Source organism: Brassica napus, chromosome C6, assembly GCF_020379485.1.
Source record: "Brassica napus cultivar Da-Ae chromosome C6, Da-Ae, whole genome shotgun sequence".
NCBI classification, from domain to species: domain Eukaryota; kingdom Viridiplantae; phylum Streptophyta; class Magnoliopsida; order Brassicales; family Brassicaceae; genus Brassica; species Brassica napus.
The window spans coordinates 45,865,999-45,888,872 of record NC_063449.1 but is presented as its reverse complement, the minus strand read 5'-3'; the positions used below and the strand labels follow the sequence as shown (position 1 = coordinate 45,888,872).

At 39.9% G+C, this 22,874-nt stretch overlaps 5 protein-coding genes and 2 non-coding genes across 10 annotated transcripts; 5 read left to right on the top strand and 2 right to left on the bottom strand.

Annotated features, from left to right (window-relative positions):
* The first annotated feature begins 452 nt into the window (after positions 1 to 452).
* On the top strand, positions 453 to 11,856 carry LOC106405837. 4 transcript variants are annotated; one of them, XM_048761475.1, is made up of 5 exons: positions 453 to 904; positions 1,061 to 1,163; positions 1,237 to 1,398; positions 1,663 to 1,794; positions 11,154 to 11,856. In XM_048761475.1, exons 1-5 carry the CDS (start codon positions 651 to 653, stop codon positions 11,718 to 11,720), a joined length of 1,218 nt encoding a protein of 405 aa, XP_048617432.1. In that variant the 5' UTR covers positions 453 to 650; the 3' UTR covers positions 11,721 to 11,856. The 4 variants fall into 4 exon arrangements, with proteins under 4 accessions (XP_048617432.1, XP_048617433.1, XP_048617434.1 ...); XM_048761476.1 differs by having other exon boundaries at positions 454 to 904; positions 11,160 to 11,856; XM_048761477.1 differs by lacking the exon at positions 11,154 to 11,856 and adding an exon at positions 10,240 to 11,137 and having other exon boundaries at positions 473 to 904.
* Positions 11,857 to 12,364: 508 nt separating this feature from the next.
* On the top strand, positions 12,365 to 13,812 carry LOC106405838. The gene is made up of 4 exons (XM_022705207.2): positions 12,365 to 12,646; positions 12,803 to 12,905; positions 12,979 to 13,140; positions 13,405 to 13,812. Exons 1-4 carry the CDS (start codon positions 12,393 to 12,395, stop codon positions 13,549 to 13,551), a joined length of 666 nt encoding a protein of 221 aa, XP_022560928.2. The 5' UTR covers positions 12,365 to 12,392; the 3' UTR covers positions 13,552 to 13,812.
* A 786-nt stretch (positions 13,813 to 14,598) lies between these two features.
* Positions 14,599 to 14,670, bottom strand: TRNAD-GUC. The gene has a single exon. It is a non-coding gene; the product is annotated as a tRNA-Asp (tRNA).
* A 44-nt stretch (positions 14,671 to 14,714) lies between these two features.
* Positions 14,715 to 17,232, top strand: LOC106406159 (26S proteasome non-ATPase regulatory subunit 3 homolog B). Its single transcript, XM_013846764.3, has 8 exons — positions 14,715 to 14,916; positions 14,992 to 15,182; positions 15,267 to 15,404; positions 15,491 to 15,627; positions 15,704 to 15,758; positions 15,851 to 15,961; positions 16,262 to 16,501; positions 16,583 to 17,232. Exons 1-8 carry the CDS (start codon positions 14,826 to 14,828, stop codon positions 17,093 to 17,095), a joined length of 1,476 nt encoding a protein of 491 aa, XP_013702218.1. The 5' UTR covers positions 14,715 to 14,825; the 3' UTR covers positions 17,096 to 17,232.
* Positions 17,233 to 17,833: 601 nt separating this feature from the next.
* LOC106404819 (protein Abitram) lies at positions 17,834 to 19,309 on the top strand. Its single transcript, XM_013845484.3, has 6 exons — positions 17,834 to 18,133; positions 18,209 to 18,257; positions 18,357 to 18,483; positions 18,565 to 18,635; positions 18,724 to 18,796; positions 19,002 to 19,309. The coding sequence occupies exons 1-6, from the start codon at positions 17,896 to 17,898 to the stop codon at positions 19,134 to 19,136; spliced, it is 693 nt and encodes a 230-aa protein (XP_013700938.1). The 5' UTR covers positions 17,834 to 17,895; the 3' UTR covers positions 19,137 to 19,309.
* A 1,889-nt stretch (positions 19,310 to 21,198) lies between these two features.
* On the top strand, positions 21,199 to 21,270 carry TRNAE-UUC. The gene has a single exon. It is a non-coding gene; the product is annotated as a tRNA-Glu (tRNA).
* A 20-nt stretch (positions 21,271 to 21,290) lies between these two features.
* On the bottom strand, positions 21,291 to 22,856 carry LOC106403209 (putative F-box/kelch-repeat protein At2g41360). Its single transcript, XM_013844058.3, has one exon. It carries the CDS (start codon positions 22,519 to 22,521, stop codon positions 21,580 to 21,582), a length of 942 nt encoding a protein of 313 aa, XP_013699512.1. The 5' UTR covers positions 22,522 to 22,856; the 3' UTR covers positions 21,291 to 21,579.
* Between the last annotated feature and the right edge of the window lie 18 nt (positions 22,857 to 22,874).

Here is a 22,874-nt window from a genome sequence, read left to right as displayed (position 1 = left end):
TTGAATAACCTAAGATTTTTTTTTTATCAAAGTTCAAAATAAGTTTAAAATCTAAGAATTGTATCATTATTCATTATTATTCATCAGAGAATTTACATAGGTTTCTCGTGACAATACTTATTATTTAAATAGCTAGAAATTCATCAAAATATATAATACTGAGGATGCTTAAAATAATACACAATTTAATTTTTTTAAATGTTTTTTTTTGCTTAAATTTTTCAGTTTTATAAAAAAATTAAAAATACTTGAACCCAAAGCATTATTCAATAATTAATATTGCTCCAACCTGAACTTAGTTCAGATCTAAAAATAAGTTTTAGACAAAACTGTACGATATATCCAAGCACGAAGTCTCGGATCCAAACAGGCAAACATACATAAAACATGAATGAAAAGGTAGGGAAGGTTGTGCACAAAAAAAAAAAAAAAAAAGGTGGAAAGCTGAACTCAAACCGAACCCAAACGCCCATGTGGAATGGCAACCAGATTCTACCACGTGGGAATAAATTCTACGGCTAGAGATAAAAGAGAGTGTCTCACTTCACTTCCGAGCAATCTCAGCCGTTGCTTTACATTCACCGACAGTCTCTGACTCTCTTGTCTTAATAACCCCCTGCCATCCTAGGAAGAATCGAAAGAGCTAGAAAATGATCAGAGCGTTTTTCCTCTTCCTTGTCTTCTTCATCATCGGGACGCAAGTCCACGCGCAGCTAATTCCACCATCGAAGCCCGATGGTTTCGTATACCCACCGGGTCGCCGTGTTGACCCGGATACAATACTAATCGAGGCGTTTTATGACCCGGTGTGCCCGTACAGTAGAGACTCTTGGCCGCCGCTAAAGCAAGCTCCTAAACACTATGGATCTCGCGTTTCCTTACTCCTCCACCTACTTCCGTTACCGTTAGTACTCTGTTTACCTTCTCCTTCCGTTACCGTTAGTTACTATAAATAGAATAGTAGACGAGTAGCTTAGGAATGGTTCTGTTTAAGATATGTTCAAAAGATTCAGTCTTGTAATGAAACTGTTTTGGTTTTCTTGGGTTTTGGATCGTGCAGGTACCATGACAATGCGTATGTAACTTCTCGTGCTTTACATATAGCGAACACTCACAACGCTAATGCTACCTTCAGTTTGCTGGAAGGGTTCTTTAAGCATCAGGTTTGTTCGATATTGTTTGCATCTATGCGTATGTCTATGTTTATATGGTTAAAATGTAACTGTTTCTTGGCAGGCAATGTTCTACGGTGCGCAAACACAACTCCTGACTAGACCTGAAGTTGTGGGAAGAATTGTCAAGCTTGGAACAGCTACGTTGGGAAACTCATATCGACATGTTCTCAAATCCGGCTTCAACGACACAAAGTCGGAACGTGCAACCAGAGTTTCATTTAAGGTATATATCTTCAGTTTCGGGTTGTTTTCACTTGCCATGGTGTGTATTAACTAGCAAATACAAGAATATTGTGTGTTTTAGTGCCATGGATCTGAACCTATCAAGTTGAATATTTGACCATGTTGATAGGTTCAGGTTCAGGCAAAAAAACAAATGTACTTGATAGGTTCAAATATTGAACGGGAAAAAAATTTATACTACTTGAATTGATAGGTTCATATTTAGCTCATGTGTTTGCTTTTGTGGCGTTAATGTGTTTTGCAGCATAGCACTTCAAGAGGTGTTTATGGAACACCAACCTTCTACGTGAATGGGTTCAAATTGCCGGATGCTGATACTCCCTCTGAACTTGGAGGATGGAAAAAAATTATTGATTCTCTGATTCATCCACAAAAGGTACAAGGTAGCTAGAGATGCAAGATGATCTCGTTTCCTTTATTTGACGATCTCGAGTACTTAACCGAATCCATATCTAATTATAATTTTTTTTAATGAATTTGATGAATGGTATCTTGAATTTTGGGTTCAAACTTGATTTAAATCTGAACACATATAAAAAAAATTGAATAACCTAAGATTTTTTTTATATGTGTTCAGATTTAAATCAAGTTTGAACCCAAAATTCAAGATACCATTCATCAAATTCATTAAAAAAAATTATAAGTAGATAGGGCTACGAATTCTAGCTTGCTTGGCCTCTCTAGAGATGAAGTTTCCTGAAGTGATGAATTTCCAGAAATCATTGTGTTCCGGGAAGTCAGGAACACAAGATTGACGTCCTTTCTCGAACCCAAAGACGTCGCACAGCTGAAAGATGGTCATGGAGTGGAACTGCCTGTTCACAATGAAGGAGAACATCGCCTTATCAGCTACCGGGTTGTCCTCGTCAGGATGGTAGAGGCGGGCTGATGCGAGGAACTGCCTGGTCAAATCAGCATAGCAATCACAGTGGAGATCGAAGATGTACCCCAGGCCAATCTTCTCTAACAAGGCTTCAATATCCTCGGTTATCCCCAATGCATCTGTAGTGTCTCTGTGAGCGAAGCGCGACAGACATATTTCCACTCCCCTTATCTGTTCGTAGAAATCATCATCATGTATATCCCACTGCTGGGTTATCTCTCGATTCGCAGGATGAGACCTATCTGTCTTTCTGAAATTGCCCTTTGTGCTGAGCCTAGCAGTCTGTACCGAGGAACTCCCACGCTCACCCTTCTTCTTCTGTCTCTTAGGCATTATTTGCAAAATTAATTCATCAAAACCCAAGTAAGAGACAAATAGAAAAACACTCTTATAAAATCAATTCTGATCAATCCCCTAAACATGTAAATATTTAGCACACATCTCTTCTCAAAACTCAAGATAACACATCACACTCCATTCCAATTTTCGTTTTTCAATTAAACTCCAAAATTAAAATTTTTATTTTTCAGTTCCAAATTCATAATTGCTTAAAGAAATCATGCTGCAAAGTGTTAATCATCATGGATATTCAAGTATTTCATTCAAACAATTAGAATTTCAGTTTTAATTTGAACTTTTATCAACATTATGACCATTGGAAATAATTTCTCTAAAATCTCAATTCAACCCACGAAATTGGCAATCAAGGTAACCCATGAGTATAATCATCACAAATAAACCATCCTAGATGCCATTCCATTTAGAATTCGGAGATTCCCCAACATCAAACCCTAGGGCGATTTTAGATTCCAAAATTAGAGAGTCATACCTGTGTCTTGATGAAAACTGATGGTAGAAACGGATAGAGCTTGAAAAACTAATGAGTTTAGCACCAAGAATTACAAAAATCGGATGAGAGATGATGGAAATCGAATTTGGTGTTCTTGAGAGGTTTGAGAGAGTTTGAGAGGAGAGGAAGATGAAATATTATGTGTTTTGATCGATATTTTCGCGAGTTGGGTGTTTTATGGGTGTTTTCCGGTTTAAATTAAGTGAAATCAAACAGAGCAATACTTACCTTAGATCGACCGATCTATACTAGTCGGATCGACCGATCCTCTTCCGAGATCGACCGCTCTTCCTCACACGGATCGACCGATCTCTTACATGGATCGCCCGTTCTGTTTCTGTTGGATCGATCGATCTCTGCCTGATCGTGATACATGCCTGAAAATCATCTAAAAACACAACCAAAAATCAATTCACACAAGAAAACATAATCACAAAAGAGAAAGAAAATCAACCCATGTGGGTTGCCTCCCACTCAACGCTTGTTTAAAGTCGCGAGCCTGACTATTTTGTTGTCCTTAGGCGAGATCAGGTTCCGATAAAGGAATTTTGGTTCCTTCTTCGGGTTTTGCATCTGTGAAGTAAGGTTTTAGCCTCTGGCCATTGACTGTGAACTTCCTCACATTCTCTTCCAAGACAACAGCTCCATAAGGTCTAACCTCTGTGATGGTGAAAGGTCCGGACCAACGAGACTTAAGCTTTCCAGGAAATAGCTTGAGTCTAGAGTTGAACAGAAGGACTTTGTCTCCAGCAGCGAAGTCTCTCGGGATTATCTTTCTGTCATGCCACGCCTTATTTCTTTCCTTGTAGATTTTGGTGTTCTCATAGGCGTTCAACCGAATCTCGTCTAGCTCGTTCAACTGAACCATCCTCCTTTCTGCAGCGGTTTTAATGTCGAAGTTCATCAACTTCGTTGCCTAAAAACCACTGTACTCCAATTCCACAGGTAGGTGACAAGACTTTCCATAGACCAGATTAAAAGGAGTGGTGCCCAAGGGAGTCTTGTAGGCGGTTCTATACGCCCATAAGGCGTCATCAAGCTTCACAGCCCAGTCTTTCCTTGTTTTGCCTACAGCCTTCTCCAAAATCCCCTTGATTTCTCGGTTCGATATTTCAACCTGCCCACTTGTCTGAGGATGATAAGGTGTAGCTACCTTATGCTTTACTCCATGTTTCTTCAGCAGTTTATCGAACGTCTTGTTGATGAAGTGAGAGCCTCCATCACTAATAACCACTCTCGGGATCCCGAATCTTGGAAAAATGATTGTCTTGAACATTTTCTTGACAACACTAGAGTCATTTGTCTTGCTGGCTACTGCTTCCACCCACTTGGAGACATAATCAACCGCAACCAGGATGTACTCATTTCCATAAGAAGATGGGAAAGGGCCCATAAAATCAATTCCCCATACATCAAAAACTTCAACTTCAAGGATGAAATTTTGGGGCATCTCATTTCTCTTACTGATGTTGCCCTTCCGCTGACATGCATCACACTTTGAGACAAACTCATGGGCGTCTCTGAAAAGTGTAGGCCACCAGTAACCAGCCTGCAGGACCTTAGAAACCGTCTTGAATGTTGCAAAATGGCCTGCGTATTCTGAACTGTGGCAGTGGAAAAGAATCCCTTGCATCTCATTCTCCAGAACACATCTCCTGAATAAACCATCTGAGCATCTCTTGTAGAGGAAAGGATCATCCCAGTAGTAGTGGTTCACATCTCTCATGAACTTTTTCCTCTCATACCCCTTCAGGTTCGGTGGTTCAATTCCAGCACATAGGTAGTTTGCAAAGTCTGCAAACCATGGTAGATCATCCTGAATTTGTCTCATGACACAGCAATCAGCCTGATCCAAATACTCATCCTCCAGCAAGGTGATCACATAGACATTCTCCTCGGGTAATGTATCATCCAGTGGTGTTTCAGCTTCCACTCTCATTCGCGAAAGATGATCTGCCACTCCATTTTCTGCTCCTCTCTTGTCTCTGATCTCAATATCAAACTCCTGTAGCAGTAAGATCCACCTTAAGAGTCTCGGTTTAGCATCTTTTTTCGTCATCAGGTACTTCAAGGCTGCATGATCTGTGTGCACAATTACTTTCGAGCCCACCAAATAGGACCTGAACTTCTCGAAAGCATAAACTACTGCCAGCAACTCCTTCTCAGTGGTAGCATACTTGATTTGAGCATCATCAAGCGTTCGGCTGGCATAATAGATCACATGGAGTTTCTTGTCTTTTCTCTGCCCCAAAACAGCTCCAATCGCGTAATCACTTGCGTCACGCATTATTTCAAATGGCAAGTCCCAATCTGGTGGCTGCACAATGAAAGCACTGACTAGAGACTTCTTGAGAATCTGAAACGCAACGAGGCAGTCAGCATCAAAAACAAACTTCGCTTCTTTGCACAGCAGACGGGTGAGTGGCCTCGCTATCATAGAGAAGTCTTTGATAAACCTCCTGTAAAAACCGGCATGTCCCAGAAAACTCCGAATATCCCTCACTGTCCTAGGAGGCTGTAGGCTGGTCATAACTTCAATCTTTGCTTTGTCAACCTCGATACCCTGCTCTGATATCCTGTGACCCAAAACAATGCCATCTTTCACCATGAAATGACATTTCTCCCAATTTAGCACCAAGTTCTTCTCCTCACATCTTTCCAGCACCTTGCACAGATTAGCAAGGCAGTCGGTAAATGAAGAACCGTAGACTGAGAAATCGTCCATAAAAACCTCCATAATGTCCTCAATAAGATCAGTAAAGATCGACATCATGCATCTCTGGAAAGTGGCAGGAGCATTGCACAATCCGAAGGGCATTCTCCTGTAGGCAAAAGTACCGTATGGACAGGTGAATGTTGTCTTCTCTTGGTCCTCTGGATGAATGGGTATCTGAAAGAACCCGGAGTAGCCATCGAGAAAACAGTAGTAGGGGTGGTTGGCTAGCCTTTCCAGCATCTGGTCAATGAAAGGAAGTGGGAAGTGGTCTTTCCTTGTGGCTGAGTTTAGCTTCCTGTAGTCAATGCACATCCTATGCCCTGTGACTGTTCTGGTAGGAATCAGCTCAGCCTTCTCATTTGTGATGACAGTGATGCCACCCTTCTTAGGAACCACATGAACCGGGCTCACCCAAGTGCTGTCTGAAATTGGGTAGATCACCCCTGCACTCAACAGCTTTAGAATCTCATTTTTCACAACTTCCATCAGTTTGGGATTCAGTCTTCTCTGGTGCTCTATGGACGTCTTTGACTCATCCTCCAAGTGAATCTTGTGCATGCAAAGATCTGGAGAAATACCTGTAATATCATCCAAAGAGTACCCCAATGCTTTTCTATACTTTCGCAATTTTGAAAGAAGCAAAGCGGTCTCCACATTATTCAGGTTAGCGCAAATAATAACAGGATATGTGGAATTCGGTCCCAAGAATGCATACCTCAGCCCAGCTGGGAGGGCTTTAAGTTCCACCTTTGGAGCATTCTCCTCACTCCAATCTGGTTGGGAGGATGACGGTTTGTCGGTTTTATCGGTGCCTGAGTCTTCAAGGCTGACATAGGCGACATGCTTCTCAATCGGTGAGGCTGAATCCAAAATCTCAGAAAATCCAACCACTTCTTGGTTCATGAACCCGAACTCATTCTCCCTTTTGGTTAATGCGACTTGTAGAGGATCATCAGTGTGCAACTCTTCATCCATTTCCTCCACCAGTTCAGTCAATGTATCAACCCAGAAAGTCTGTCCATCAATAGTCGGATTTTTCGGCACCTTCTCCACATTGTATCTCATCGCCATGTCTCCTAGACGTAAGTCTATATGCCCATTCTGTACATCAATCATGGCTCCAGCAGTAGCTAAAAACGGTCTGCCCAAAATGAGAGGATCTTTAGGTTCCTCTTCCAGCTCCAGAACTACAAAATCGGTAAGCACATATCCCTTTCCAACACCAAGAGGGATGTTTTCTAGTACACCGACTGGTCTTCTCACCGATCGGTCAGCAAGGACCAAGGAGATCCTTGTAGGTTTGTAGTTCGTCATGCCTAGCCTCTCAGAGACGGAGAAAGGCATTAGGCTCACTCCTGAACCCAGATCGCAGAGACTCTTCTCAAAGGTAAGTGATCCAATGCGGCATGGTAGAACAAATGCTCCGGGATCTTCACGTTTTTTAGGAATGACATTTTGTAGAACTGCGCTACATTCCTCATTGAGCATCAACACACCACGCTCTAGGCTCATCTTATCGGTAAGAATCTCCTTCATGTACCTTTTAAGAGAAGGTACCATCTTCACCGCTTCAACGAATGGCAATCTCACATGTAACTCCCCAACAAGGTTCTTTAGCTTCAGACAGCACTTGGGTGAGCCCGGTTCATGTGGTTCCTAAGAAGGGTGGCATCACTGTCATCACAAATGAGAAGGCTGAGCTGATTCCTACCAGAACAGTCACAGGGCATAGGATGTGCATTGACTACAGGAAGCTAAACTCAGCCACAAGGAAAGACCACTTCCCACTTCCTTTCATTGACCAGATGCTGGAAAGACTAGCCAACCACCCCTACTACTGTTTTCTCGATGGCTACTCCGGGTTCTTTCAGATACCCATTCATCCAGAGGACCAAGAGAAGACAACATTCACCTGTCCATACGGTACTTTTTCCTACAGGAGAATGCCCTTCGGATTGTGCAATGCTCCTGCCACTTTCCAGAGATGCATGATGTCGATCTTTACTGATCTTATTGAGGACATTATGGAGGTTTTTATGGACGATTTCTCAGTCTACGGTTCTTCATTTACCGACTGCCTTGCTAATCTGTGCAAGGTGCTGGAAAGATGCGAGGAGAAGAACTTGGTGCTAAATTGGGAGAAATGCCATTTCATGGTGAAAGATGGCATTGTTTTGGGTCACAGGATATCAGAGCAGGGTATCGAGGTTGACAAAGCAAAGATTGAAGTTATGACCAGCATACAGCCTCCTAGGACAGTGAGGGATATTCGGAGTTTTCTGGGACATACCGGTTTTTACAGGAGGTTTATCAAAGACTTCTCTATGATAGCGAGGCCCTCACCCGTCTGCTGTGCAAAGAAGCGAAGTTTGTTTTTGATGCTGACTGCCTCGTTGCGTTTCAGATTCTCAAGAAGTCTCTAGTCAGTGCTCCCATTGTGCAGCCACCAGATTGGGACTTGCCATTTAAAATAATGCGTGACGCAAGTGATTACGCGATTGGAGCTGTTTTGGGGCAGAGAAAAGACAAGAAACTCCATGTGATCTATTATGCCAGCCGAACGCTTGATGATGCTCAAATCAAGTATGCTACCACTGAGAAGGAGTTGCTGGCAGTAGTTTATGCTTTCGAGAAGTTCAGGTCCTATTTGGTGGGCTCGAAAGTAATTGTGCACACAGATCATGCAGCCTTGAAGTACCTGATGACGAAAAAAGATGCTAAACCGAGACTCTTAAGGTGGATCTTACTGCTACAGGAGTTTGATATTGAGATCAGAGACAAGAGAGGAGCAGAAAATGGAGTGGCAGATCATCTTTCGCGAATGAGAGTGGAAGCTGAAACACCACTGGATGATACATTACCCGAGGATAATGTCTATGTGATCACCTTGCTGGAGGATGAGTATTTGGATCAGGCTGATTGCTGTGTCATGAGACAAATTCAGGATGATCTACCATGGTTTGCAGACTTTGCAAACTACCTATGTGCTGGAATTGAACCACCGAACCTGAAGGGGTATGAGAGGAAAAAGTTCATGAGAGATGTGAACCACTACTACTGGGATGATCCTTTCCTCTACAAGAGATGCTCAGATGGTTTATTCAGGAGATGTGTTCTGGAGAATGAGATGCAAGGGATTCTTTTCCACTGCCACAGTTTAGAATACGCAGGCCATTTTGCAACATTCAAGACGGTTTCTGAGGTCCTGCAGGCTGGTTACTGGTGGCCTACACTTTTCAGAGACGCCCATGAGTTTGTCTCAAAGTGTGATGCATGTCAGCGGAAGGGCAACATCAGTAAGAGAAATGAGATGCCCCAAAATTTCATCCTTGAAGTTGAAGTTTTTGATGTATAGGGAATTGATTTTATGGGCCCTTTCCCATCTTCTTATGGAAATGAGTACATCCTGGTTGCGGTTGATTATGTCTCCAAGTGGGTGGAAGCAGTAGCCAGCAAGACAAATGACTCTAGTGTTGTCAAGAAAATGTTCAAGACAGTCATTTTTCCAAGATTCGGGATCCCGAGAGTGGTTATTAGTGATGGAGGCTCTCACTTCATCAACAAGACGTTCGATAAACTGCTGAAGAAACATGGAGTAAAGCATAAGGTAGCTACACCTTATCATCCTCAGACAAGTGGGCAGGTTGAAATATCGAACCGAGAAATCAAGGGGATTTTGGAGAAGGCTGTAGGCAAAACAAGGAAAGACTGGGCTGTGAAGCTTGATGACGCCTTATGGGCGTATAGAACCGCCTACAAGACTCCCTTGGGCACCACTCCTTTTAATATGGTCTATGGAAAGTCTTGTCACCTACCTGTGGAATTGGAGTACAGTGGTTTTTGGGCAACGAAGTTGATGAACTTCGACATTAAAACCACTGCAGAAAGGAGGATGGTTCAGTTGAACGAGCTGGACGAGATTCGGTTGAACGCCTATGAGAACACCAAAATCTACAAGGAAAGAAATAAGGCGTGGCATGACAGAAAGATAATCCCGAGAGACTTCGCTGCTGGAGACAAAGTCCTTCTGTTCAACTCTAGACTCAAACTATTTCCTGGAAAGCTTAAGTCTCGTTGGTCCGGACCTTTCACCATCACAGAGGTTAGACCTTATGGAGCTGTTGTCTTGGAAGAGAATGGGAGGAAGTTCACAGTCAATGGCCAGAGGCTAAAACCTTACTTCACAGATGCAAAACCCGAAGAAGGAACCAACATTCCTTTATCGGAACCTGATCTCGCCTAAGGACAACAAAATAGTCAGGCTCGCGACTTTAAACAAGCGCTGAGTGGGAGGCAACACACATGGTTTGATTTTCTTTCTCTTTTGTGATTATGTTTTCTTGTGTGAATTGATTTTTGGTTGTGTTTTTAGATGATTTTCAGGCATGTATCACGATCAGGCAGAGATCGATCGATCCAACAGAAACAGAACGGGCGATCCATATAAGAGATCGGTCGATCCGTGTGAGGAAGAGCGGTCGATCTCGGAAGAGGATCGGTCGATCCGACTAGTATAGATCGGTCGATCTAAGGTAAGTATTGCCCGGTTTGATTTCACTTAATTTAAACCGGAAAACACCCATAAAACACCCAACTCGCGAAAATATCGATCAAAACACATAATATTTCATCTTCCTCTCCTCTCAAACTCTCTCAAACCTCTTAAGAACACCAAATTCGATTTCCATCATCTCTCATCCGATTTTTGTAATTCTTGGTGCTAAACTCATTAGTTTTTCAAGCTATATCCGTTTCTACCATCAGTTTTCATCAAGACACAGGTATGACTCTCTAATTTTGGAATCTAAAATCGCCCTAGGGTTTGATGTTGGGGAATCTCCGAATTCTAAATGGAATGGCATCTAGGATGGTTTATTTGTGATGATTATACTCATGGGTTACCTTGATTGCCAATTTCGTGGGTTGAATTGAGATTTTAGAGAAATAATTTCCAATGGTCATAATGTTGATAAAAGTTCAAATTAAAACTGAAATTCTAATTGTTTGAATGAAATACTTGAATATCCATGATGATTAACACTTTGCAGCATGATTTCTTTAAGCAATTATGAATTTGGAACTGAAAAATAAAAATTTTAATTTTGGAGTTTAATTGAAAAACGAAAATTGGAATGGAGTGTGATGTGTTATCTTGAGTTTTGAGAAGAGATGTGTGCTAAATATTTACATGTTTAGGGGATTGATCAGAATTGATTTTATAAGAGTGTTTTTCTATTTGTCTCTTACTTGGGTTTTGATGAATTAATTTTGCAAATAATGCCTAAGAGACAGAAGAAGAAGGGTGAGCGTGGGAGTTCCTCGGTACAGACTGCTAGGCTCAGCACAAAGGGCAATTTCAGAAAGACAGATAGGTCTCATCCTGCGAATCGAGAGATAACCCAGCAGTGGGATATACATGATGATGATTTCTACGAGCAGATGAGGGGAGTGGAAATATGTCCGTCGCGCTTCGCTCACAGAGACACTACAGATGCATTGGGGATAACCGAGGATATTGAAGCCTTGTTAGAGAAGATTGGCCTGGGGTACATCTTCGATCTCCACTGTGATTGCTATGCTGATTTGACCAGGCAGTTCCTCGCATCAGCCCGCCTCTACCATCCTGACGAGGACAACCCGGTAGCTAATAAGGCGATGTTCTCCTTCATTGTGAACAGGCAGTTCCACTCCATGGCCATCTTTCAGCTGTGCGACGTCTTTGGGTTCGAGAAAGGACGTCAATCTTGTGTTCCTGACTTCCCGGAACACAATGATTTCTGGAAATTCATCAATTCAGGAAACTTCATCTCTAGAGAGGCCAAGCAAGCTAGAATTCGTTCAAACTTGATTTAAATCTGAACACATATAAAAAAAATTGAATAACCTAAGATTTTTTTTTTATCAAAGTTCAAAATAAGTTTAAAATCTAAGAATTGTATCATTATTCATTATTATTCATCAGAGAATTTACATTGGTTTTTCGTGACAATACTTATTATTTAAATAGCTAGAAATTCATCAAAATATATAATACTGAGGATGCTTAAAATAATACACAATTTAATTTTTTTAAATGTTTTTTTTTGCTTAAATTTTTCAGTTTTATAAAAAAATTAAAAATACTTGAACCCAAAGCATTATTCAATAATTAATATTGCTCCAACCTGAACTTAGTTCAGATCTAAAAATAAGTTTTAGACAAAACTGTACGATATATCCAAGCACGAAGTCTCGGATCCAAACAGGCAAACATACATAAAACATGAATAAAAAGGTAGGGAAGGTTGTGCACAAAAAAAAAAAAAAAAAAGGTGGAAAGCTGAACTCAAACCGAACCCAAACGCCCATGTGGAATGGCAACCAGATTCTACCACGTGGGAATAAATTCTACGGCTAGAGATAAAAGAGAGTGTCTCACTTCACTTCCGAGCAATCTCAGCCGTTGCTTTACATTCACCGACAGTCTCTGACTCTCTTGTCTTAATAACCCCCTGCCATCCTAGGAAGAATCGAAAGAGCTAGAAAATGATCAGAGCGTTTTTCCTCTTCCTTGTCTTCTTCATCATCGGGACGCAAGTCCACGCGCAGCTAATTCCACCATCGAAGCCCGATGGTTTCGTATACCCACCGGGTCGCCGTGTTGACCCGGATACAATACTAATCGAGGCGTTTTATGACCCGGTGTGCCCGTACAGTAGAGACTCTTGGCCGCCGCTAAAGCAAGCTCCTAAACACTATGGATCTCGCGTTTCCTTACTCCTCCACCTACTTCCGTTACCGTTAGTACTCTGTTTACCTTCTCCTTCCGTTACCGTTAGTTACTATAAATAGAATAGTAGACGAGTAGCTTAGGAATGGTTCTGTTTAAGATATGTTCAAAAGATTCAGTCTTGTAATGAAACTGTTTTGGTTTTCTTGGGTTTTGGATCGTGCAGGTACCATGACAATGCGTATGTAACTTCTCGTGCTTTACATATAGCGAACACTCACAACGCTAATGCTACCTTCAGTTTGCTGGAAGGGTTCTTTAAGCATCAGGTTTGTTCGATATTGTTTGCATCTATGCGTATGTCTATGTTTATATGGTTAAAATGTAACTGTTTCTTGGCAGGCAATGTTCTACGGTGCGCAAACACAACTCCTGACTAGACCTGAAGTTGTGGGAAGAATTGTCAAGCTTGGAACAGCTACGTTGGGAAACTCATATCGACATGTTCTCAAATCCGGCTTCAACGACACAAAGTCGGAACGTGCAACCAGAGTTTCATTTAAGGTATATATCTTCAGTTTCGGGTTGTTTTCACTTGCCATGGTGTGTATTAACTAGCAAATACAAGAATATTGTGTGTTTTAGTGCCATGGATCTGAACCTATCAAGTTGAATATTTGACCATGTTGATAGGTTCAGGTTCAGGCAAAAAAACAAATGTACTTGATAGGTTCAAATATTGAACGGGTAAAAAATTTATACTACTTGAATTGATAGGTTCATATTTAGCTCATGTGTTTGCTTTTGTGGCGTTAATGTGTTTTGCAGCATAGCACTTCAAGAGGTGTTTATGGAACACCAACCTTCTACGTGAATGGGTTCAAATTGCCGGATGCTGATACTCCCTCTGAACTTGGAGGATGGAAAAAAATTATTGATTCTCTGATTCATCCACAAAAGGTACAAGGTAGCTAGAGATGCAAGATGATCTCGTTTCCTTTATTTGACGATCTCGAGTACTTAACCTGTTTTCACATCCATATAATGTAAAAATAATAGTGCTATTGCTGTGTGATGTGACAATATGCACTGTATATATATACTTGGTCAAAACCTGTCTATTGTACAATGAAACATCTTCATTGAATGACATGTTGGGTTTCGATTTAAATAAGACAAAAGTATTACTTGTCTTGTCATGGTTTCATTATTAATTAATTATGATTTTGCTTCTCACGTTTGGTGGGTCGATACTCCCAACCACACTTTTGTCACGTAACTTTTCTTTTGTTTGGTTGTCGAATGCTTACAACATTTTTATCGTTCCATCTTTTAGCTAAAGATTATGCTTTCTTATTGAAATTTCAAAGAAGCATTACTTGCATACCAAAAAGTCAATGGACAATGTATATCATTTTTTTTTTGTCAGCAGACAATGTATATCTAAATGTATTAAATACTTGTATGATATTTGAAATGTTCTTCTTATAGAAAAAATGTAAAATAATTGAAAATGTCTCCCAATGCATTATGCATAGACTTCATCTATCTGCAAAACAGTACAAGTACATACACGTTCTTCATATATTACAAAGAAGAACAACTACTACCGAGGAATCCTCTTTTTTTTTTTTCCTTCAGTTAGCATCTCTTCTTCAGTTTTGTTTAGGTGAGAGAAAGCTGGGACAAAATATACTCTTTTTGTTCTTTGCGTACCGGTTCTAATGTGATAAACAGTTGTTCTAGTCTTTTCTAAGAACTTGTTCTTGCATTTGCAATATATGAGTTGATTCTGTTAGTCTTGTGTGCTCTAATATAATGATGACAATACATTGACGAAATACTTGATTCACACGAAAGCAAGAGGCAGAAGCCACTGATTTCTCAAATGACTTGATGAGGTCTCTAAACACGAGAAGGCTTCAGTGCAGACCATGTTCTTTGTGACTTGGCCGACGACCAAAAAGGTCCAGGACAAAACGACAGCGTATTAATAAACAGTTAGGATTAAAAAAAGTTTAACGCCGTTGCCGGGGATCGAACCCGGGTCACCCGCGTGACAGGCGGGAATACTTACCACTATACTACAACGACTCTGTTGTACTGCAAATGAAATTAATATCTCATCTTCAAAATAAAAATCAAATCTGTCTTGAAGAAAAAGAAAAGGTTACTTACTTACACATACCTTCTCCTCCGTCTGAAAGCAAAGCACCTAAAGAAGATCTCTGAGATTCGCGGCTGAGAAGATGACGACGACGACTCAAGACGTGGAGATGAAAGACAACAACCAAACCCCACCTCAATCCATCGTCTCCGCCACCACCTCAATTCTCCAGCGTAACGAATCTCGATTCTCATCCTTTTTTACTCTCGCTAGGGTTTTTGAAAATTCGAATGTTTTCCCCCAAACAGATCTGAAGGAGATCGCAGCTCTGATCGATACCGGCTCCTACACCAAAGAAGTCCGCCGCGTCGCTCGCGCCGTGCGCCTCACCGTCGGGATACGGCAGAAGCTCACCGCTTCCGTCGTCTCTTCGTTCCTCGACTTCGCTTTGGGCCATGGATCTGAGGCCCACGCTCGTCTCTCTTCGTTCGTTCCCAAGGTATACTTGTGATTGATTTGATTCTTTATCTCCGTTGAATACTTAATTTGGATCTGTGTTGATTTTTTTTTTTTTAATTTTCAGAGTGATGAACATGACATGGAGGTTGATACTGCTTCGTCCATTCCCTTAGCTGCATCCAAGCACGTGCCTGTGGAGCTTGAGGTTTACTGCTACTTCATTGTTTTGCTTTTTCTGATTGATCAGAAGAAGTACAACGAGGTTGATTCTCTTATCTCTCTCTCTCTCTGTGAGGTTTTTGTTTATTAATCTTGATGTGGTTTTGATTCCGAAGTTTTTTTTGTTAGGCCAAAGCTTGCTCTTCAGCTAGCATTGCTCGTCTCAAGAGCCTGAACAAGAGAACCATTGATGTGATAGCTTCAAGATTGTATTTTTACTACTCTTTGAGTTATGAGATGACTGGTGATCTTGCTGAGATTCGTGGGTGGGTTTTTAATTCAATGACGATTTGTTTTCAGTTTATCATATTGGCTTAGGTAATTTACTGGTTTGGTTTGCAGTACTCTTCTGTCTTTGCACCACTCTGCAACACTGCGACATGATGAATTGGGTCAGGTACGTCTTTTAACAAATGATGTAGAACACTCGAAGCTCTTGCTTTAGCTCTTTTGTTTTGGTTATTGAGTATGTCCATTTCGTGAGTGCAGGAAACACTTCTGAATCTCTTGCTTCGCAACTACCTGCACTACAACCTTTATGACCAAGCTGAGAAGCTTAGATCTAAAGCTCCAAGATTTGAGGCACATTCCAACCAACAGGTATCCTTTAGTAGTTATTCTTATTACACTTGGTTATTGTGGCTTTCTAGATTTTAGTTTATATCGTTTCTCTAGTGGCTCACTTATGGTTTTATTGTGCCTTTCTAGTAGATTATAGTTTATATATCGTTTCTCTGATGGCTCAGTTATGGTTATTGCGTTTATATGTATTCCTCCTGCTAGGCCCAATATTTTCTTAAATCTACGTTGCGTTTCTTTTCTCTGCTTTATCTCTATGCCTTCTGGCGTGTTGTAAAGTGTATAGATTTTGACATTTTCTCACACAATTTGTTGTTACAGTTCTGTAGGTACTTGTTTTACCTCGGTAAGATCCGTACGATCCAACTCGAGTACACTGATGCAAAAGAGAGCCTCCTCCAGGCGGCTAGAAAAGCACCTGTCGCTGCTCTAGGCTTCAGAGTCCAGTGCAACAAGTGGGCGATTCTAGTTCGTCTCCTCTTGGGTGAGATTCCAGAGCGATCCATCTTCATGCAGAAAGGAATGGAGAAGGCTCTTAGGCCATACTTCGAACTTACCAATGTGAGTGTCAATCTCAGTAACTCTTGCATCTGTGACACATACCAAAGGATCTTATATTAATTATGTTTGGATTTTTGACAGGCTGTGAGGATTGGTGACTTGGAACTCTTCAGGAACGTCCAAGAGAAGTTTGCAAAGACATTCTCCGAAGACAGGACTCACAACCTTATTGTCAGACTCCGACACAACGTGATCAGGACAGGACTGCGCAACATCAGCATCTCCTACTCAAGAATCTCTCTCACAGACGTCGCCCAGAAGCTAAGGCTGAACTCTGCAAACCCTGTCGCGGATGCAGAGAGCATAGTGGCTAAAGCCATAAGAGACGGAGCAATCGACGCGACCATCGACCACAAGAACGGTTACATGGTCTCGAAGGAGACAGGAGACATCTACTCCACCAACGAGCCGCAGAACGCGTTTAACTCGAGGATTGCCTTCTGTTTGAACATGCACAACGAAGCGGTGAGGGCGCTGAGGTTCCCGCCGAACACGCACAGGGAGAAAGAGAGCGAGGAGAAGAGGAGGGAGATGAAGCAGCAAGAAGAGGAGCTTGCTAAATACATGGCTGAGGAGGATGACGACGATTTCTAGATTTGATACAAATGCTAGCGTATCTTTGTCTCTTTTGTTGTTTTGAAATTATCTGACGTTTTTGTGTTGCTGTTTTCTTTTACTTTATGAGAAACAGAACTCAATGGTTTTACTAGTTTTCATTTTTCACGAACTCATTTACCGAAGAAGAATTCAAGTTTCAGAAACATGATTAGACATTAGGCATTTGCAACTGAATACGAGATCTAAAACGAATTAAATACCAAAAAAACTGAAAATCGAGTTATTTCAATCGAGTTAACATCAAATTTGATCCGAACCTGAGGTGAGTATCTGAAAATCGAATTGATATTTGAAATGTGTTTCCAAAAACCTAAACAATTACTTGAACTACTTAATTTCATGATTTGACGTTAAAATTATTCGAATAGTTAAATAAGTTATGATCCAAAAATGAATTTTATATTTGATCTAAAAAATCTTAGATAAAAATAAAATATACAAGTCCTAAATAGTACTAACCAAATCCGGTCTGAACTTATATAAAATGCAATTGTGGTCTAGTAGGCTGAATCCAAAAACTCCAACCAAATCTAAATAGGTATCCAACGCAATGTTTTATACAATGATTTAGAAACCTTTGTAAAAAAATCTAAATGGGCTTTTTTTTTTTACCTTTGAAGAAATCTAAATGAGCTTTCACCTTATTAGAATCTTAAACAGTGACAAGGCCCAGTAATGATCTAACTCCGATCGGCAACGTAAGTCCCGTCGGAAGGTTAAACAAAAAAAAAAAAACTTTGAAATAAATCGATTTGTTCTGTGTGTTTGATCGGAGAATGGAGGAGATTCAGAACACTGACTTAACAAAGAATCCAGAAGTCGAAGATACAATCGAATCATCTAAGCAAAAGCAACCCGAAGAAGTAGAACATCACTGCGACGAGCAGCAGCAGAAGCAAGCGCAAGAAGAAGACGAAGACGAACTGCGAAAGCTTCTGCTTTCAGATATAGGGGAGCTTCCTCTTTCTCCTCCCTCAGCTACACAAGTCAACTTCGTTTCTTACTTCATCACAGGTTCTCACACTCATTCATCTTCTATTCAACCCTTTGTGATAGTGTGTGAATAAACCGTTTTCAATGTTTTTGCAGATTTTACTAAACCGGGTCATGATCACTACATCTACCGTCACGCCAATGGGTATGTTTAAAGTCTCTTCCTTTTCACTGTTTGATGTAATAAAGTTTGGATTTTTTTTCTTACTTGTGTGTGTGTGTGTTTTGTTTTGTTTTGTTCAAGTTTGTGTGTGGTTGGATTAGCTCCTACTCATATAGCTTTTAAGGACCAAGGTGGGATCACTAACATTGATTTCAATGTCGGTAAGTCTGATCGTAGCGTCTTGAAAGTCTCTGGCAAGCGTAAAAAGGTTTGCTTTCCTCAGTCTTTTTGCTGATTGTTATAGCTAGAAGTTGTGTGTTCATGTTCAAAATGCTCTTCTTGTGTGCAGAATGCTATGCGGTCTGAATCGAATACAGCATTGTGCAAAGTCTCCACTGCTATTGATTCTTATATTGTCAGGTGCACAAGCTTTACTTTTGTAGATGTTATGAAAGATTTAAACTTTTGGTTTGTGTGTTTGTTTGTTTATGTGTTGGGTTTATTCTAGGTGTTGCGTTAAAGGTTCTCTCTTGGAGGTGAACGAGAGATTAATCAAGCAACCTCACCTTCTCAATTCATCGGTAAGAAACAATTGAATTATGTATTATTGTCTTAACATGATGTTATTCTTCAATGTTTATGCAAATGAATCTCTAGTTCTGAGAGTCCATAACAATGTGCTTTAGTGTTACTAGCTTATGAAAGAAAGACCTAAACTGAATAATAAGTCAAAATGTATTTTTAGTTACATATGTTTTGTTACAAAAAAAAAAATCTGATTTTCAGGCTGATCGAGAAGGATATATTGCGATAATCATGCCAAGACCTGTAGATTGGACCAAAAACAAGGAATCACTGATCACCTTGGAGGAGTATAAAGACAAGAAACAAGACGGTTTACTGGAACCGTGTCTACTCTGAAGCTGATGGTTAGGCTTAAGTCAGATTAGAACTTTTATGTTCAACAGTATTCATAAAGCTGTTGTGTTTTTACCTGACAAGAAAACTTTGGTAGCAAAGATCTTTTTGGTCTAGGATGTTCTTCGTGAAAACAGTTTCAATATATAATTAAATTTTATTTTTAATAAGCACTACTTAATATATATATTTAGTATAATTTATGAGTTATTAAAGATGATTGAGTATAATTGGTTACACAAATGTCCAATAAATATAACTTATTTATATTTCTAACAAAAAGTACTTTATAATATAAAACTTGGTACAATATACTCTCTATATTTTATAATAAGTGTCATTCTAACATTTTTTTTTGTTGCACAAAAAATGTCATTTTGCAATTCCAATGCAAATTATACTTACTTTCAGTTGAAAATTAACTGCACACTACATTGATTTTATAAATAACTTTATTTATCTCAAATACTATTGGTTAGGGATGTATAATTAATAACAAATTACATATATTTCATCCACTTTTTTAATCTGCGTGAAAAATGTCAAAATGATATTTATTTAGAAACAAAGGAAATATAATTTTGAAGCTTTGACTTCGTCAAAGTATATCTGAACTCAATTGATTTTAGTTCTAAATAGGAAAAGGATTGTATTTATTTATTTGTTTTTGTTTTGGGTGCAATCTAACTTTTATAAGTGTGACCGGACTAGGAAGAACATCATGCTATATATTTACCCTAAGCGTTGGTATTATCTTTTGTTTTTGATCAATCCCAAAAATTTGTTCAGAAGTTCTTTTTAGTTCTCTAAAGTTTTTAATAACGGTGAATAAGTGAACTAACCCAGATCAGAATCGATTTGATCACTCCACCTCTGACTAACGAAATTGGCCAAGAGTGGAGCAAGTGCAACCTCAGCTAACCGTAGTGGTTTCCTCTTCCGCAGTTTTCTTTAATGACTGTGCCTGATAAGTTAATTTTTGTTTGTACAAAAGGTTTTGGGTTTCTACGACTAAATTATTTTGAGTTTAGTTTCATTAACTTTATTTGGATGTTACAGATTTTTCGGATATTCCTCATTTGAGGAGGTTGGCATTAGTGTCTGATTTATCGTCTAGAATTGTCAGCCAGATTGAATATTATTTCAGGTAAATTAAACTTTATATTTTTTGTCCTTTATTAATTTGTTTCTTTTAGATTTATTGTGATATTAATATATGGTTGGTTAATAATACAGCGATGAAAATCTAGTGAGCGATGACTACTTGAAATCTCTCATGGATAATCAAGGATGGGTTGATGTTTTCTTCATTGCAGAATTTAGACGAGTAAGTAATATTCAAGTTTGTAATAATAGGAATATTTGATGTTAGAGAATTATATAAATATCAATTTTGTGTCTTGTTTTGACAATCAGATCAAAGCGTTGACCGATGATATCGACTTGATATTGCGTTCAATGGGATCATCAACAACCGTCGAGGTCCAGGTAAATTCATGATTACTTTATTACTTGTCTTAAACTTATATTGTATATAGATGGAAACAAAAAAATCATATATAGATTTTTTTATAAAAGTTGTGTAGGTTTTAAGATTAAGGAAACGTCATGGATGGGAGAGGTGGATACTTCCATGAAGCGACTCCATATACCATTAGCGATGATGGAAAAGTGATTAACGATTTAATTGAAATATTGTTAGCTTGTTTACAGTGTCTATATATCTGGAATATTTTGTCACTCATGGTTATTAAAAAAATGTGGCTTTCCTTCTCATGTTTTTGTGTTAAATTCAGTTTATTTATATGTTGGCGTTAATAACGCAACAGAAAATATAGGACAACCCAAACTAGTTCATCGTATGAACTACAAAAACTGGCATCATTAACGATTGGTATGCATTGAAATAATCGAATAATCTTCCGCTGTTTCCAAGTTTCAGTCTAACACACTAAGCATAATTCTTTCCTTCATGGCGTTCATAAGTTCATGCAAAAGGCTTATGATATCAAAAGATAAATATTGTTATGATTAGATAAGTGCAATTAAAGACTAATAACATCAGTCCGTTGTCGTCCAGCGGTTAGGATATCTGGCTTTCACCCAGGAGACCCGGGTTCGATTCCCGGCAACGGAGCTTTTTTGTGCTCTAACATGGATTCATCAAGGAACTTTTGTTCTAGAGATGTGCCAAGAGTCTATAGCTAAGAGGATGAGGATGTGTCACAGTTAAAAGGATGCATGTGTTTCTTTTACTGCTCACTGCTAAGAGCAGAGCAGGAGAACATAGTTTATGAATCTACATTCTGTTACATGTTTATTCATTTTCTTCAGTTTTACAAAAAAAAAAAAAACATATGACTTCATTCCACAAACTTAAAACATGTTAATTATTTTCTGAGTTGGTTTCTTTATATGTAGCAGCAACAAACTTGCTCTCAACCAATCATAAACAGGTAAAACAATGAAGAAAACTAAACCAATACGGAACTGCACCCACAACACCAGACCAATCAATCGTCCCACAAATCTTTTCTCCAGCTCTATCCAGCTTAACCAACATACAACCAACACTCTTGGTAAAGGTCTCATCAACTTCATTTTCACCCAACATGTACAAAACCGCAAGCCTTCCGTCGTCGTCGTATTCCGACATCGCATCCGCGCGTGAGATAAACAGTTCCTTCCCATCGGGACCGACCAAACTACTCCACGCATTAAACTTTGTATTAAACCACATAACCCCACTCCTAACAAAGAAAGCAAAGAGAACATCCTCCACCACGCACGCGCGACACACCGTATCGTCTAAAGCTTCCTTTCTTCCACGTTCCGAGGAGAGTCTCTCGTTTACCATACGTTCCCTTTCGCATCCTCTCGGGTTGTACACACCCGTCTCCTCGGACTCCACCATGTAAACCTTCCGATCCACCGAGGCGCCGCACCGTAACGTCTTGCGCACGTTCTCCACCCCTGCCAGCTCCCAGGTTCCAGACTTTGGATCAAAGACTTCCACCTGGATCTCTTCGTGAAACCTTTTGTTGGAGCCGTACTTATGAGGAGGGAAGGGTGTTGGATTTGGAACTAGCACATACTCCGTTGTTGTTGTTTCCTCATTGGGACGAAGAGTAAACCAGTGGACGGTGGTCGGATCGTTGTATTTGTTTAGGAAACATACATATAGGGAGTTCTTGTCGGGTCGCAAGCCGTTGAGCTCAGGCGAGCGAAGGAGGGATCTTAGTTCTTTTGAGACCCAAGAGAGGCTTAGGCGATAGCTTCTTGGGACAAAGGCTAAGCATCTCAATACGATTTCTTCGGGCAGTGAAGAAAGCGACGGCGGCGGAGGAGGATGGTGGCTACTGTGTTTTTTCGGTGGCTCGTCGGACATTTATTGCTTTGATGGAATATGATCTCCACTTTCCAGACGGCTGAGCATTTTCGCTTAAAAAAAAAAAAAAGAACGTGCTAGAGAATAGCAAGATGTATGCGGAGTGTGTCGTGCTGTGCAGTCATCAACTATATATGCGTGTGAAGCTTACTATAGATTAATAGATCAACTTAAATAATGGAAAATGATGTATGACAAATGACGATGGCAAAAGTCATATTTTTGTTAATGGTATGAAACGTATGTGAATAACCGAATCTGGACGGGGGCAACCTAAAAAGCTTGAAAACCAAAAACCCAACGGAATCCGAAAACATCATATGATTAATTACTTTAGTCACTTCACAACATGT

Coding starts and splice junctions, on each gene's coding strand:
- LOC106405837 (XM_048761475.1), top strand. CDS start 651: ATGATCAGAGCGTTTTTCCTCTTCCTTGTCTTCTTCATCATCGGGACG. Junction 905..1,060: donor CTCCACCTACTTCCGTTACC/GTTAGTACTCTG, acceptor TGGATCGTGCAG/GTACCATGACAATGCGTATG. Junction 1,164..1,236: donor AAGGGTTCTTTAAGCATCAG/GTTTGTTCGATA, acceptor GTTTCTTGGCAG/GCAATGTTCTACGGTGCGCA.
- LOC106405838 (XM_022705207.2), top strand. CDS start 12,393: ATGATCAGAGCGTTTTTCCTCTTCCTTGTCTTCTTCATCATCGGGACG. Junction 12,647..12,802: donor CTCCACCTACTTCCGTTACC/GTTAGTACTCTG, acceptor TGGATCGTGCAG/GTACCATGACAATGCGTATG. Junction 13,141..13,404: donor CAACCAGAGTTTCATTTAAG/GTATATATCTTC, acceptor TGTGTTTTGCAG/CATAGCACTTCAAGAGGTGT.
- LOC106406159 (XM_013846764.3), top strand. CDS start 14,826: ATGACGACGACGACTCAAGACGTGGAGATGAAAGACAACAACCAAACC. Junction 14,917..14,991: donor CACCACCTCAATTCTCCAGC/GTAACGAATCTC, acceptor TCCCCCAAACAG/ATCTGAAGGAGATCGCAGCT. Junction 15,628..15,703: donor GATCTTGCTGAGATTCGTGG/GTGGGTTTTTAA, acceptor TTTGGTTTGCAG/TACTCTTCTGTCTTTGCACC.
- LOC106404819 (XM_013845484.3), top strand. CDS start 17,896: ATGGAGGAGATTCAGAACACTGACTTAACAAAGAATCCAGAAGTCGAA. Junction 18,258..18,356: donor ATCTACCGTCACGCCAATGG/GTATGTTTAAAG, acceptor GTTTTGTTCAAG/TTTGTGTGTGGTTGGATTAG. Junction 18,797..19,001: donor CTCACCTTCTCAATTCATCG/GTAAGAAACAAT, acceptor TCTGATTTTCAG/GCTGATCGAGAAGGATATAT.
- LOC106403209 (XM_013844058.3), bottom strand. CDS start 22,521: ATGTCCGACGAGCCACCGAAAAAACACAGTAGCCACCATCCTCCTCCG.